Source organism: Electrona antarctica (assembly GCF_951216825.1).
Source record: "Electrona antarctica genome assembly, chromosome: 2".
Classification (NCBI taxonomy): domain Eukaryota; kingdom Metazoa; phylum Chordata; class Actinopteri; order Myctophiformes; family Myctophidae; genus Electrona; species Electrona antarctica.
In genome coordinates, this window is record NC_136807.1 from 19,311,312 (window position 1) to 19,325,988 (window position 14,677).

A 14,677-nucleotide genomic window follows, 5' to 3' on the forward strand; every position below is an offset into this window, starting at 1 on the left:
ACCAGTGAGACAATACTACCACCTCCCGCCCCATGATGAAACCAGTGAAACATGAGACAATACTACCACCTCCCACCCCATGATGAAACCAGTGAAACATGAGACAATACTACCACCTCCCACCCCATGATGAAACCAGTGAAACATGAGACAATACTACCACCTCCCGCCCCATGATGAAACCAGTGAGACATGAGACAATACTACCACCTCCCACCCCATGATGAAACCAGTGAAACATGAGACAATACTACCACCTCCCACCCCATGATGAAACCAGTGAAACATGAGACAATACTACCACCTCCCACCCCATGATGAAACCAGTGAAACATGAGACAATACTACCACCTCCCACCCCATGATGAAACCAGTGAAACATGAGACAATACTACCACCTCCCGCCCCATGATGAAACCAGTGAAACATGAGACAATACTACCACCTCCCACCCCATGATGAAACCAGTGAAACATGAGACAATACTACCACCTCCCGCCCCATGATGAAACCAGTGAAACATGAGACAATACTACCACCTCCCGCCCCATGATGAAACCAGTGAAACATGAGACAATACTACCACCTCCCACCCCATGATGAAACCAGTGAAACATGAGACAATACTACCACCTCCCGCCCCATGATGAAACCAGTGAAACATGAGACAATACTACCACCTCCCGCCCCATGATGAAACCAGTGAAACATGAGACAATACTACCACCTCCCACCCCATGATGAAACCAGTGAAACATGAGACAATACTACCACCTCCCGCCCCATGATGAAACCAGTGAAACATGAGACAATACTACCACCTCCCACCCATGATGAAACCAGTGAAACATGAGACAATACTACCACCTCCCGCCCCATGATGAAACCAGTGAAACATGAGAAAATACTACCACCTCCCGCCCCATGATGAAACCAGTGAAACATGAGACAATACTACCACCTCCCGCCCCATGATGAAACCAGTGAAACATGAGACAATACTACCACCTCCCGCCCCATGATGAAACCAGTGAAACATGAGACAATACTACCACCTCCCGCCCCATGATGAAACCAGTGAAACATGAGACAATACTACCACCTCCCACCCCATGATGAAACCAGTGAAACATGAGACAATACTACCACCTCCCGCCCCATGATGAAACCAGTGAAACATGAGACAATACTACCACCTCCCACCCATGATGAAACCAGTGAAACATGAGACAATACTACCACCTCCCGCCCCATGATGAAACCAGTGAAACATGAGACAATACTACCACCTCCCACCCATGATGAAACCAGTGAGACATGAGACAATACTACCACCTCCCACCCATGATGAAACCAGTGAGACATGAGACAATACTACCACCTCCCACCCCATGATGAAACCAGTGAAACATGAGACAATACTACCACCTCCCACCCCATGATGAAACCAGTGAGACATGAGACAATACTACCACCTCCCACCCCATGATGAAACCAGTGAAACATGAGACAATACTACCACCTCCCGCCCCATGATGAAACCAGTGAGACATGAGACAATACTACCACCTCCCACCCCATGATGAAACCAGTGAAACATGAGACAATACTACCACCTCCCACCCCATGATGAAACCAGTGAAACATGAGACAATACTACCACCTCCCACCCCATGATGAAACCAGTGCATCCATTGCAGGAGAGAAGGAAGGATGGAATGGAGTCATGAAGAAGTATTTTTTATGTAGGAGAAGACTCCCCCTAACTGCACACATTATGAAAGTGCCACGTTAATTCTCCTCACTAATGCATTCACTCTCACACCTAGAGAGTATTTACATGCTCAAGAATCCAAGTTACTCATAGTTTAGTTACTGGGAGGGAGGGGGGGACACACGCTCTGCAGTCTGCTTTATTACAAAGAGCACAGTGCTGAATATTTTACCAGGGTCATGAATTCACAATGAGCCATAGAAGGGACAGTCTAGCTCTCTTCTTTTTTGTTTTGTTTTGTTTTTAGTTTAACTTCCGTCGCATTGGGGGAGCTTGTACGGCCAGTGCAGTTACTTTGAAAGTGTGTTTGTGCAGTTGTGTGTGGCTGTGTGGCATAAGGAAGCAGACGCCGGGCTGGCACGGGCCGGGGTCCCTTCATCAATCACGGGCCGGCACAGCGAGCAACAGCTGCACCTCGACAACCCGCTGATTGATTCATATCAATTTAACGTTCGGCACTTAGCATCTTGCCGCAATTTACACCGCCACAGCCCTCGAGCACCAAGATTCACCAGCACCCCACCTGCACCTACTCGAACACATTATGTATGGTGGTGGTGGTGGGGGTGGGGGTGGGGGTGGGGGTGTACCGGGAGAAATGAGGGGCCGCAGTGCAGCCGAGCAGCAGGATACCGTTGACTGGATTAAACTGGGATTTGAGACCTCAATCTGCTGTCACGTGCACATACACACTCACATGCACGCACGCACGCACACCTACAGCCTTGAGGTCTGTTTCCCAGGTGCCCCGCCCCCAAGAGACACGTTGGCCTGGTTGGGGTAATGGTAAGTGGGACGGGCTTTATTTGCCCGTCTGCGCCATGGCCTTTGAAGCCAAGAGTCAGATCCTCAGCGACTCCAAGAAAGCCCCCCCCCCCCCCCCCCCCCCCACAAGGAGACACCTGCTAATTAGAGAGAGAGAGAGAGGACTAGTGTGTCATCCATCCGTGTCAAAAGGAGGAAGAGAAAAATGAGAGAAGAGGGGGATGAGAGGACAGAATGAGAACTGGAGGAGGGGGGGGGGGGGGGGGGGGGGGCTATGGAGGTGTAAGGATGGCTGCAGTGCTTAACATATTACATATATTTTGATGCATTGATTAAACAGTGTGACTGAGGCAATTTGGATGTGGCGCCGGGACAATGAGGGCACGGGAAGCCAATTACGCTATGCTTTTTAGGAAGATCCAGGCGAGGCCACGTCTCATTCAGTGCAGAATGCAAATGAGGAATGGTTGCAGAAAGAGAGAAAGAAATAATGATATAAAATGAAAGTGTGAACGTGGGGAGAATAGGGGACTCTTTCTTCACACATCTAGCTCTCTGATGAGCTATCAAGAGAGGCCAAAACATTATTTTCATCCATCTGGACACTGTCCAGAACTTCAGCTCTCTATAGCCTGTAGAGCACACTGCTGCCCCTTCCCTTGCCCCCTCATTACTGTGCAATAAGAAGAAATTATCCAGCACTGCAATTTCTTTTGCAAACACATCTCAGAGGAACACAAGGGCTCCGTTATTAGAACAAGCTACAAAGCAGACGTGGAAATGAGAGAGAGAACCAAAGGGAGGATGAGAGTGTCTTTGACTGCACACATACACGCATATGTGCTTCTGTGTGTGTGAGCCCATGTTTGATCTATATGATGCAGTGCCTGAGGGGTGGGCTTAGGTAACCGCTGTCATTTAAACTCTTCCTCCCTCTCTCCCCCTCCCATGGACAGACTCATCGTTCCGCTACACAGGCAGTCCTGACAGCCTGCGCTCGCGGGCCCCCATGATCACACCAGACCTGGAGAGCGGGGTCAAGGTTTGGCACCTGGTGAAGAACCACGAGCATGGAGACCAGAAAGAGGGAGACCGTGGAAGTAAGATGGTCTCCGAGATCTACCTGACCAGGCTGCTAGCTACGAAGGTACCGAAATGCTACACCGTCCGTACCACACACTGAGTCAAAGCTGTTGGGTAACTTCTTATGTAGAGTCCCCTAAGGATACCAAGTTAAAGACAAAAGGTGACAGGGCCTTTGCAGTGGTGGCTCCTACCTTGTGGAATGCCCTGCCTTTGCCTTTAAAAAAATCCAAGTCAGTTGACATTTTTAAAAGCAGTTTAAAAACGTTTTTGTTCCATAAGCATTTTCCCCATGTTGATCTCTTCTACAGGTCTATGTTTGTTTTGTTTCTGTTTTAATCCTTGAGTATTGATTGTATTTTTTGCTTTATTATACTACTATGTTTGTTTTAACCTGATTGTTTTTATATTGTGTTCACTGTAAAGCACTTTGTAACTTTGTTTCGAAAGGTGCTTTATAAATAAAATGTACTTACTTACTAGAGTACACTGTATACGGTAGATATCTGCGGTTCTCAAAGTGGGTACAGGGATACCCAGGAAGTGGCGTGCACAGGTAGACATTAGGTCAGGGGTATTCAATTAGATTAGGCCGGGGGCCACAACTGTAAAATGATGTGGGGAAGCGTGGAAATTTGTGGGTTCTCAAAATGCATTTTGTGCTCAAACACGCAGATTTGTATATTTCCGCACAGTAATGAGCAGGATAATATGTCTATACAGGTATATGCTACTTAGAATAGATGTAGCCCTATTTGACAGTGCATAAACATCATTGCTTTGACATCAACGAGCACCAGCTGGACCTTTTTTCGCTTGAGCGCCTGCCCCTCTAAATGTCTGTGTACGCCACTGCCCCCAGTGGTCCTTTAAGGTGTTCCAGGGGGTCCCCAGCCAAATCATTAATCATTAATACCGTAGTTAGGAATCAAAAACAGACCCTTGTGGGTGTGTAACTCTGAGAGTGTACAAATGGAACCAAATGAATCCTAATGCGTCCATTTGGTTCCATTTGTACACTCTCAGAGGTAAATGAACACTAGTGATGATACTAGTGTAGATTTGAGATCCCAGAGATCAAAATGGTATCATGTGGGTCTATAGCCTAATCCCTAATGCATATCAAACTAGGGATCCTTTACATGAAAAAGTTTGAGAACCACACTGGTATATAGACATCATCTTATGTATTATCTACTGACAGATAAAACATATTTTGGCTTGGTTTTTACTTATAGCTCTCCTCTTTTGTACTCCCAGGGTACGCTGCAGAAGTTTGTTGATGACCTTTTCGAGACGCTCTTCAGCACGGTCCACCGGGGGAGCGCTCTGCCCCTCGCCATCAAATACATGTTTGACTTCCTGGATGAGCAGGCGGACAAACATGACATCCATGACACGGATGTACGCCACACATGGAAGAGCAACTGGTGAGAGCAGATACTGTGTAGACAGATACTGTGTAGACAGATACTGTGTAGACTGTGTATGTTGGCATTGTTAGACTTATACCTAAGCTTTGTGTGTGTTTTTCTTTTATTAATTTTTTTGTGAGACACAAAATCCACATTATTTTTTCGTCTTTGTACAGAATAACTGCTTAGCTCCCTCACCATACGGGTAGGTGCTGACCAAGTGGCCTGTTTCTCTGCATCTGTTTCTGTCCGTCTGTCCCTCCACTCCATTCTCCAGCCTTCCATTGCGTTTTTGGGTTAACGTGATCAAGAACCCGCAGTTTGTGTTCGACATCCATAAGAGTAGCATCACGGACGCATGTCTGTCCGTGGTGGCCCAGACTTTCATGGACTCCTGCTCCACCTCGGAACACCGCCTGGGCAAAGACTCCCCGTCCAATAAGCTGCTCTACGCCAAGGACATCCCCAACTACAAGAGCTGGGTGGAGCGGTAAGAATCAACTCTATTATTATTGTAAAGCACTCTATCATCATCATCTTCATCTTCATCACCCCTGCCAAACTACTTCCTCCACTAACCAAAGTGTCTTAAAAGCTTTCCTTGTCCCCAGTTATCCATAATCCTCTTTATAACTGTCTTAACAGTTTATGCCTGCGTACTTAAATTATTATCTATGCTATTACCTTGTGCAGTAGACAGGAAACAGTGTCACTGTTGTGTGTGTGCGCGCACACAACACCGCCACACAACACGTGTGTGTGTGTGTGTGTGTGTGTGTGTGTGTGTGTGTGTGTGTGTGTGTGTGTGTGTGTGTGTGTGTGTGTGTGTGTGTGTGTGTGTGTGTGTGTGTGTGTGTGTGTGTGTGTGTGTGTGTGTGTGTGTGTGTGTGTGTGTGTGTGTGTGTGTGTGCTTGCGGATGGGAGGGCACTGAGCCTTTAACTTTCCCCTCCCGTTCCTACAACGTTAGACCTTTTCGAGACCTGGCCCTCTTTAAGTGTGGCGTCCTTGTGTCCTTGTGCGTGGTGTCTCCCAGGTACTACGCTGACATCAACCGCCTCCCGGCCATTAGTGACCAGGACATGAACGCCTACTTGGCAGAGCAGGCTCGACTCCACTCGACGGAGTTCAACATGCTGAGCGCCCTCAACGAGATCTACTCCTACGTCAGCAAGTACAGCGAGGAGGTGGGTGGTGCTGCGCCCGCAATGCAGGACCAAAGAATGTCAGTGCAGAGAAGCTTCAGAAAGCCCAGAGGTCTAGTTAGAGCTGTGGCCTGAAGGGGGCTCCGTGTCTGATGTGGAGAGTACAGACGGACGCTCTCAGCAGGCCACTCTTATCTGCTCCCCTGAGCTGTGTTATATTTATATAGGGTTATATCATGAGCAGAATGGCAGAAAGCACACATACGCACACACACACGCACGCAAGCACACACAAACTCACATTGTCAGATCACTGAATGCATAAAAAGGGAACAGCGACAGAGAGGGTGTTATAGAGACATTCTACCAGGCATGTCTACTTCCCCACTGGGAAACATTACACTGACCTTTATGTTGTTACTCCCTCAATGTCTCGCTTTCTCACTTTCTTTCGGCCCATCTCTTGCTTTCTCGCTCCCAGTATGACCCTGTCAGCCTTCCTTGAACTGTGACTCTTCTCTCCCCTTTAAGCACTTATTTTGTACTTAAAAAATAGTGGGGCTATTTAAAAATATAGATTTTTAAGGAAGATTTTTAAAGAACTTTTCAGGGGGGTGGGGGTTATGAAAATATAATATATATAATATAATATATATATGACGACATGCCGACGCACGCACGCACGCACGCACGCACGCACACGTGCGTGTGTGTGTCCTCTGTCTCTCTCTCTCTCTCTCTCCCAGCCTAAAGTACTTAAATGTCGTTGACACGTGTTTGTTCCTGCTCAGCCGTTCTCACAAGGCCGTGAGGCGGGCTAACGGGCCAGCATGGTACTTAAATGGATTTTGGGAGATGGCACCTGCATGCACTGCTGCAGATTAATAATAGATTGCCATTGGGTCCTGATGATGAGAAGGAGAGGAAGGAGGAGGTGGGGGCGGAGTTCAGCTCCGCTTTGCCGCTGCCAGGCTCTAAGAGCACTTAAGCAGATGAGAGGAAGACGGTTGGCAGATTGCAGACTCTCTGCCAAACCAAGACCCCCTGCTGTGCTGGACCAAAAACATGTACAAATGCATGACGTGGATGTGAATGGAGGCAGAGGCACCGCCGCAACTCAGACATCTTGTAGGCTAACTCCATATTTCATATTTTTTTTAAATAAACAAATGAAAAGAGAGTGACAGTGTCACGTAAAAGTAGATCTGCTATATTCGCTTTGAAGTCATATGAAAAGTTTAGATACATTTTGCCCCAAATCGGTTTTAAGTGATTAACTTAAGTCTCTCTGTAGGTTTTGTTGGAGCTAGAGAGGTGCACATGAACCATCCACTGTACTAGGTTGCCAACTATGGTAAATGGTAAATGGTGCATTTATATAAAGAGCCTTTATCCAAGGCGCTTTACATAGATTGTGCATTACATTCACCCATTCATACACCGATTGCGGCGGAAGCCATGCAAGGTACCAACCAGCACATCAGCAATTTGGGGTTCAGTGTCTTGCCCAAGGACACTTCGACATGTAGACAGGAGTAGCCGGGATTCGAACCGCCGACCCATGGATCATTGGACGACCTGCTCTACCTCCTGAGCCACAGTCGCCCCTATGCATGTACTATTACATGATTGTTGGAATCCTTTTCTACGGAGCCCCTGAATGGCCATGCATTCAAAATATATTTTATCTCGTCCGGACAAGATATTATCTTGTACGGACAAGATAATATCTTGTACGGGCGAGATATTATCTTGTAAGGACGAGATATTATCTTGTACGGACAAGATAAAATATATTTTGAATGCATGGCCATTCAGGGGCTCCGTACTTTTCTTCTACTTTCGTGACGAAAACACAACAGGCTGGATTTTACATTCAGAATGAAATTCAGATAATTTACAGAAAGGGATGCACAAGATGAAACAAGAAAGGCTATAAGTGCTCCTCTGTTTTATACCGTTCTCTTTGACAAAGGCAGCTATATGTATTGCTATATGTAATTATGTATTGCCTTTCCCTAATGTCTTGTGTAGGGAATACAAAACAAAACTAATAACAACAACAACAACACACACATGTGCCCAAATGTCATTTATAGTACCTTAACATTATGGTAAAATAAAATGGACTTCCTAAGGAATTCCCTTATTATATTGATCTACTAAAAGTTATTACAAGATGTATTGTAATGAAGATCATCATTGCGGCATCAAGTCAGATGTTGGTCTGAGGTTTTTAATAGACTGTCCTGCTCGTCTCTCCCCAGATCACAGCAGCCTTGGAGCAGGACGAGCAGGCACAGAAGCAGAGGCTGGCCTACAAGGTGGAGCAGCTCATCTCAGCCATGTCCATGGAGAGCTGAAAGAGAGTGGAGTGGATCTCAGGCTCCACAGGACAGCCCAGAAGGGTCCCTACATGACCATACCTCTCACTGTAGGAGCTGGAACCATGGACTGGACCTGGGGCCTCTATATCCACGGACAGACGGACAGACAGTCCGACTGACACACACAATCAACTGCTTTTCGGCCCTCCTTCAATGATAACATCAGCCCTGAGGGACCCTGCTATGGGCCCAGACCCTGGACCAGAAGCCCCACTGGAGCTTAGAGCTGGTGTTGTCATATGGAAGGGAGCTCAGCCCTGCATACGCAGGAAACAACATGGCTTTTAAGTTATTTTTCTTTTGTTCGTTTTCTCCTCTCCAAGGAGAAGTTCTTTCAGCTTGCCTGGACAGTGTGTATGCAACGTGGGTGCGTGCGTGTTTGTGTGTGTGTGTGTGTGTTTGTGTGTGTGTGTGTGTATGGAATTAGATAACATTCTGGTAGGCTTGCGTGTGCAAGCAAATGGAAGGTGGGGAAAATAAATCATTTATTCTCCACTGTCTGTGACTCGCATCTGAAAGTGAAATGGACTCAAAAGAAAGAGACAAAAGCATCTCGTCATGGCCAATATCGTTGCATAGTTTGCGTTCAGATTTTTATTTTTGTACGACGTACGTTGAAATCCTATCAGTTGTAGTTTTAAAACATCCACAGCCCCCTGAGCTTTGATATTTAAAGACATTGGACATGTCAGAGTGAGGGTTGGGTTGGGGGTTGGGCGTGTTTGGGGGAATGATAATACATGGCATGGCTCACAACTTTTCCTGCTCCCTGTCCTCATCAGATAGGATCACAGGTTATATAAGCTGCTTCACGTGACATTGACAAGAACCTTCCACTTCTTTATCTAGGCGGAAGTGTACAGGAAATCATGAAATGACGTCCTCATCTCGTCAGAGTCAGTGGAACACTGCTTGCTCTTGGGAAGTCGAGGGTCAACCAGCATGCTCGTGGGCACCTAAAGACTAAGTGTGTCCTGGTAATAATGTATGGTGTAGTTAGGCTTAATGACCTCAAACCAGCATCACACTGGTGTTCAAAACTTTCCTCAGCAGTGTAGGTCGTCTGTGTATGTACCGGTTGATACTTGTCAAACAATGTATGTGAATTTACGAATGCAGATGTATTTTTTGTTGGTCTGTTTATTTTTTTTAATTTGTTTGTTTGTTTGTTTTGTTTTTTTTGCAAACAATTTGGGTTTCAGTTGAACTGAGCTCTATAGATAGTTGAGTAGAATTAGTCAAATGAACATCCCCATTCTTCCGTCCCGGGGTGCCCTTGTCCAACTCCTTCCTAAAGATCATTAGAACCCGATACCAAATCCCTCTCTACTGTAAGAGAGTGTGTACAGTCTACAGTATAGTCTGCCTCATGGCCATCACTGGTGTGACTCCGCCACTCGTATGTCCAACTACCGTATAACCGGAGACTAGACGACAGCCCTGTCTAGATAGCAGGACTGAGGCCACCGATGGCTTTATGCTGTAACTCTCCATTATATAACAACTGTTTGTATCGCTTTAGGGACTCGTTCGAATATGTGTGTATTCTGCATGCATGGTATCACACATCAGAAGTGTTCTAAGGGTCCATCTTTGTTTTCTAAAGTGCCAATGAGTCATGCCAGCTCAATTTGGCCCAGTTTGAGAGTTCCACGGGACCACACCAAGTTCTTCGCACAGACGATATGGAGCCTGTATAGATCTAGTTTGACAAAGTGCCAAAAGAACCTATTGTTTAACGTATTAATTGATGTGTCAGAATCGGTTCATGCTTTATAGAGGGAGCAAACCTCTCACGTTGAGGTGGAGAGTACATCGTGGCAGAAAGTCCCACACATGGAAGGATGAGATGCAAGTTTAAAACTTGCACAAGGTACAAACCACAAGCAGGCTCTGTAAACAGCGGCTCTGTCTAATAGGCTCTATGCACATAAAATAACTCTTCCTAATTCCGCCAGTGTTACAGATGATACTAATTAAGGCTCTGTTCCATTCTGGTCAAAGTCAGGGTGCTGCTATTGTGCATGTTGGCTCACTGGAAACACTGTGCTACACAAGTGGGTCTCAAAGTGTCTTTTAGTGGGTTCCAAATGGCCCTGTACGGATGTGTAACTCTGAGTGTACAAATGGAACCAAATGCGCCTGTAAGGGTCAATTTGGTTCCATTTGTACACTCAGAGTTATGGGGGTCCTTGAAATGAAAAGGTTTCAGAACCACTGTACACTAAATGGAACAGAGCCTTAATTCGTATCATCGGTAACACCTGTGAAGGAAGTCGGAAGAGGCCTGGAAGTAGGAAGAGTTATTTCCAAAATAGCTGCTGTGCATAGAGCCTATTGGTTGTTTTTGAGTGGCTTTTTCGGACGAAAGACATTCCAAACACCCAATGAAGAGATTGCCCATTAAAGGTGGATTTGTGTAACTAATGTGGTTCAAAGGTTACCAAGTCTCTTGACCAAAACCGAACCCTCACGAGCTAAGAGGTTGATACAAATCTATACTTTCAAACACTTGCAGCTGGATGACCACAAACTGTAGATTTCGCTTGCTGGATCGGTGATTTCATTTTCTGCAGAGATAGATATAGTAGTATACTGTATGTTTGCTTGTTGTTTACATCAAGTACTTGAAAACCGGTAGTAGTAGTAGTTCAAGGCATGCCCAGAGTACTGCAGTGATATGCAGACAAAGTGAGATCAAACATCACTAGGTTCGGCAAAAGGTGCTTCTTTCTCCGTGGCCTTAGACAGTCCACCCACTCACTGCTTCTGATCTTCATAGTCTAGTCCGTCTCAACAGTTGGCATCATTTGGCTGACTTCATCACTGCCCTCCCAAATACTTCACAGTCAAATCCTGGGTGGACCCGTATGGGTTCATTTTTACACTCAGAATTAAATTAAACAATGATGAGTTTACTGAGGGCACTTTGCCCCTGACCACTCTACGAATAGCTGCACCGTACGTATGATCAAGTCAAAGGAGAGGTGAAGAGATCACAGTCCAACGAACGAAGCCAAGCAGATGCCGCTCCGCTCCCAGCAACATCTGAGGTGTCTGAGTGAAGGGAGAGAGACTGAAAGCAAGAGAGAAGCCCTTTAGCTCTGGTTTCCTGCTTTGGCTTTGAAGCATCTCTTTGATCTGGGCCAGTTGTGTGCACAGAATGATCAGGAGATTGGAAGGGGGGAAAAAAACTGCAAAATAACAGACGAAGAGAAATGTAGGGCAAGTTCATGATTGACATTCTATATTGTGTCCACCCAGTGAGGGAAGACGGGAGGGAGGAGTGTTCTCCTGTGACAAGCACCTAAGCACATCTGTAGGTACAGTACAAAATACAAATGCATATACAGTACAGTACACAACCATGAATCTTCCTTTGGACTATGGTCTTCCCTATTTCAGCGAAGAGAATTGTATCCTCCTACCGTACCTCACATGTTTGTCTGCGAAAGCGCTTGAAAAAAAGTTTTAATATGGACCTCAATGCCTCTTTTGCATGCATGCGCACGTTTCAGAGTCCATACACATGTTGGACAAGCTCCGTTAATGTTGAGAATTGTGTGAAAATCTACCCAGAGGGGCTGAAACGGAATGGTTTTGATTTGACACAGTCGGACAGTGAATCCGCTATGTCTCCCTCCATGTTTTGTTTTGGGTTGCTGCAAGTGGCCTAATCCAATCCTTTTATTCAGCCTGGTTTTCCACGTGTCTAATTAGCTCCCACATGAAGGCTACTGTACATTTACATAACATGTCTTACATCACAGCTGAGTGCACCTTCTTTCTTTTTTCTGAGAATTTGTTTTATTATGTTTTGGAAAGCAGCTCATTTTCATGATGTCTACCTTTTTATTTTAGTCAGTGCAACAGAAAGTTGCGTTTTATGTTTACCATTCTGCAGCGCAGAATCTAATTTGACAAGTGTGTGTGTGTGTGTGTGTGTGTGTGTGTGTGTGTGTGTGTGTGTGTGTGTGTGTGTGTGTGTGTGTGTGTGTGTGTGTGTGTGTGTGTGTGTGTGTGTGTGCGCGCGCGTGTGCGTGTGCGCGTGTGTGTGTGAGGCTTGTGCTTTTTCAGCGATACACTTTTGACAATACGGACAGAACATTACATTGAAGATATTTTGTGCACTTTTTCTGCTCTCAGTGTAACATCGACTTGCCGTAGACTAGAGAGACAGCCTTGTTGCTTGACCGGGTCATGTCAGTTCCTGTATGGAAAAAAAACAACACACAATCATTTCCTTTTTTGTCTTTGTGTCATCCAATGGAGGTATTATTAAGAACCAGATCAACGTATTACTCTCAAAATATCCCTGCGTATGAAATAATTATTCTTCCATTTTAAACACATTTAGAAAAACCCTTTGTAGACACTGGAGTTCTGTAAAATAGTTACTGATGACAATGATGATGATAATGATAATAATAATAATAATGGCTGTCTGTTCTTGTTGTTTTATAAAAGTGTTGTGAAAATTGTAAGAAAGTTAAAGTATTTAAAAAAGGTTGTTCTTGTTTTTTTTATTTGCTTTGGTTTTGTTATGATAATATATTATTGTGTACCTATTGTAAATATGAAGCACACCTATTTTGCAAGCCAAGGATTCACTTTGTACTGTTGTTATATATAAATAAACTTTGCTGGTTAAAAATTGCATAGAGACAAAATCTGGATTCCTGTCATTTTTGGGGTTACTTGAAACATTGTCGATCGAGCGACAATGTTTTTGAGGATTTTGAAAAAACGACAGATGGCATACTATAGTCATTGGATAAAACTACAGGATAAAACTATGACTATAGGATAAAACTATGACTATGATTTCTCAAATTTGAAAGCACTATTTCAAGGTTCAAGGTTGTCTTTATTTCTAAAACTATGAAACATTTCAAAGATTCCTTTTCAGGCAAACATGTCCACCGTAATATGAACCTAAGTAGGTTTGAATGGGGTTTCTAGGTGTAAGTATGTAGAGGACTAGTAGCGTGACGACGAGTATAATAAACTGGAAGAAAAGTAACGAGTGTGTGTCCTGTTGATTGAGCTGAGCAGGAGCCAGGTTTCTAGGTCCTGCTCAGCTCAATCAACAGGACCAGAACACACCTGGGCTGGCTGCCAGGATCACATCCACCAATGGGGAGGTCAACTGCATGGATGTATGCAGTGGTGGAAAGTAACTAAGTACTTTTACTTAAGTAATGTACTTAAGTACAATTTTGAGGTATTTGTACTTTATTTGAGTATTTCCAATTTCCATAAAAAAGTGTGAATGGAGTTTCTAGGTGAAAGTGACTTTTTGACGTGCCTATATCTGCCATTGAGCCCCATTGTAAATGTCTCAAATTTGAAAGCACTATATTTCAAAGATTCCTTTTCATGTCCACTGTAAGATGAACCTAAATAGGGTTGAATGGGGATTCTAGGTGAAAGTATGTAGGACTAGTAGCATGCCAAAGTTTGTGCTAGGTGAAAGTATGTAGGACTAGTAGCATGCCAAAGTTTGTGCTATTGCCATTGAGAATGCATTGGGCGTTTAAGTTAAATAACTCAAAACTACAAAACATTTCAAAGTAAAAAGTTCCAGCATGTGTGCCCACAGTACGTTTTTTTTTAATGATTTGTACTTTATTAATTTTCTTTTATATATGAAACATTGACATAGACATAGACAAAACACAACCAAAGAAATGCATAACAAACACATAACAAAACAAAACAAAACAATATAACAGAGATGCACAGAAATAACCCGCAGCCCCACCCGCAGCCCCACCACCCCAGCCCCAATTCCATACATATTCCTTCAGTGTATTTTTCTAAAGTTGCAGCCCGTTCAGAGCTCACTCAGAGCCAGAAACGAATCAGAGTCCTGATACGTGCATATGGTAAAAGCCCCATTTTAAGTCATAGTCGTCCATCCTATTGAGCAGCCGTATGACAGTCGCTCGTAAGCGGCCATTAGTCCCATCGAGGCATCCCAGAGGGATGGAGCAGGTGCAGATGGAGCCTTCCAGTCCTTGACCAACAACAGCCTCCTACCTGACATAATGGCCGTTTGTATCCATTCAGCTAAAGGAGGAGCAACATGCCTCAATGTGGCAGGCTCC

General features: G+C 44.8%; 1 protein-coding gene across 1 annotated transcript in view; it reads left to right on the plus strand.

Moving 5' to 3' along the window:
* plxna2 (plexin A2) overlaps positions 1-13,231 on the plus strand; it is a gene marked incomplete at its 5' end in the record, with an annotated part of 219,011 nt that extends 205,780 nt beyond the window's left edge. The window contains 5 exons of the mRNA XM_079514160.1: positions 3,496-3,686; positions 4,883-5,052; positions 5,315-5,527; positions 6,072-6,222; positions 8,448-13,231. Coding sequence (XP_079370286.1) covers positions 3,496-3,686; positions 4,883-5,052; positions 5,315-5,527; positions 6,072-6,222; positions 8,448-8,543 — 821 coding nt within the window. The 3' untranslated portion in view covers positions 8,544-13,231. The remainder of the gene's footprint in view (positions 1-3,495; positions 3,687-4,882; positions 5,053-5,314; positions 5,528-6,071; positions 6,223-8,447) is intronic.
* Positions 13,232-14,677: the final 1,446 nt, after the last annotated feature.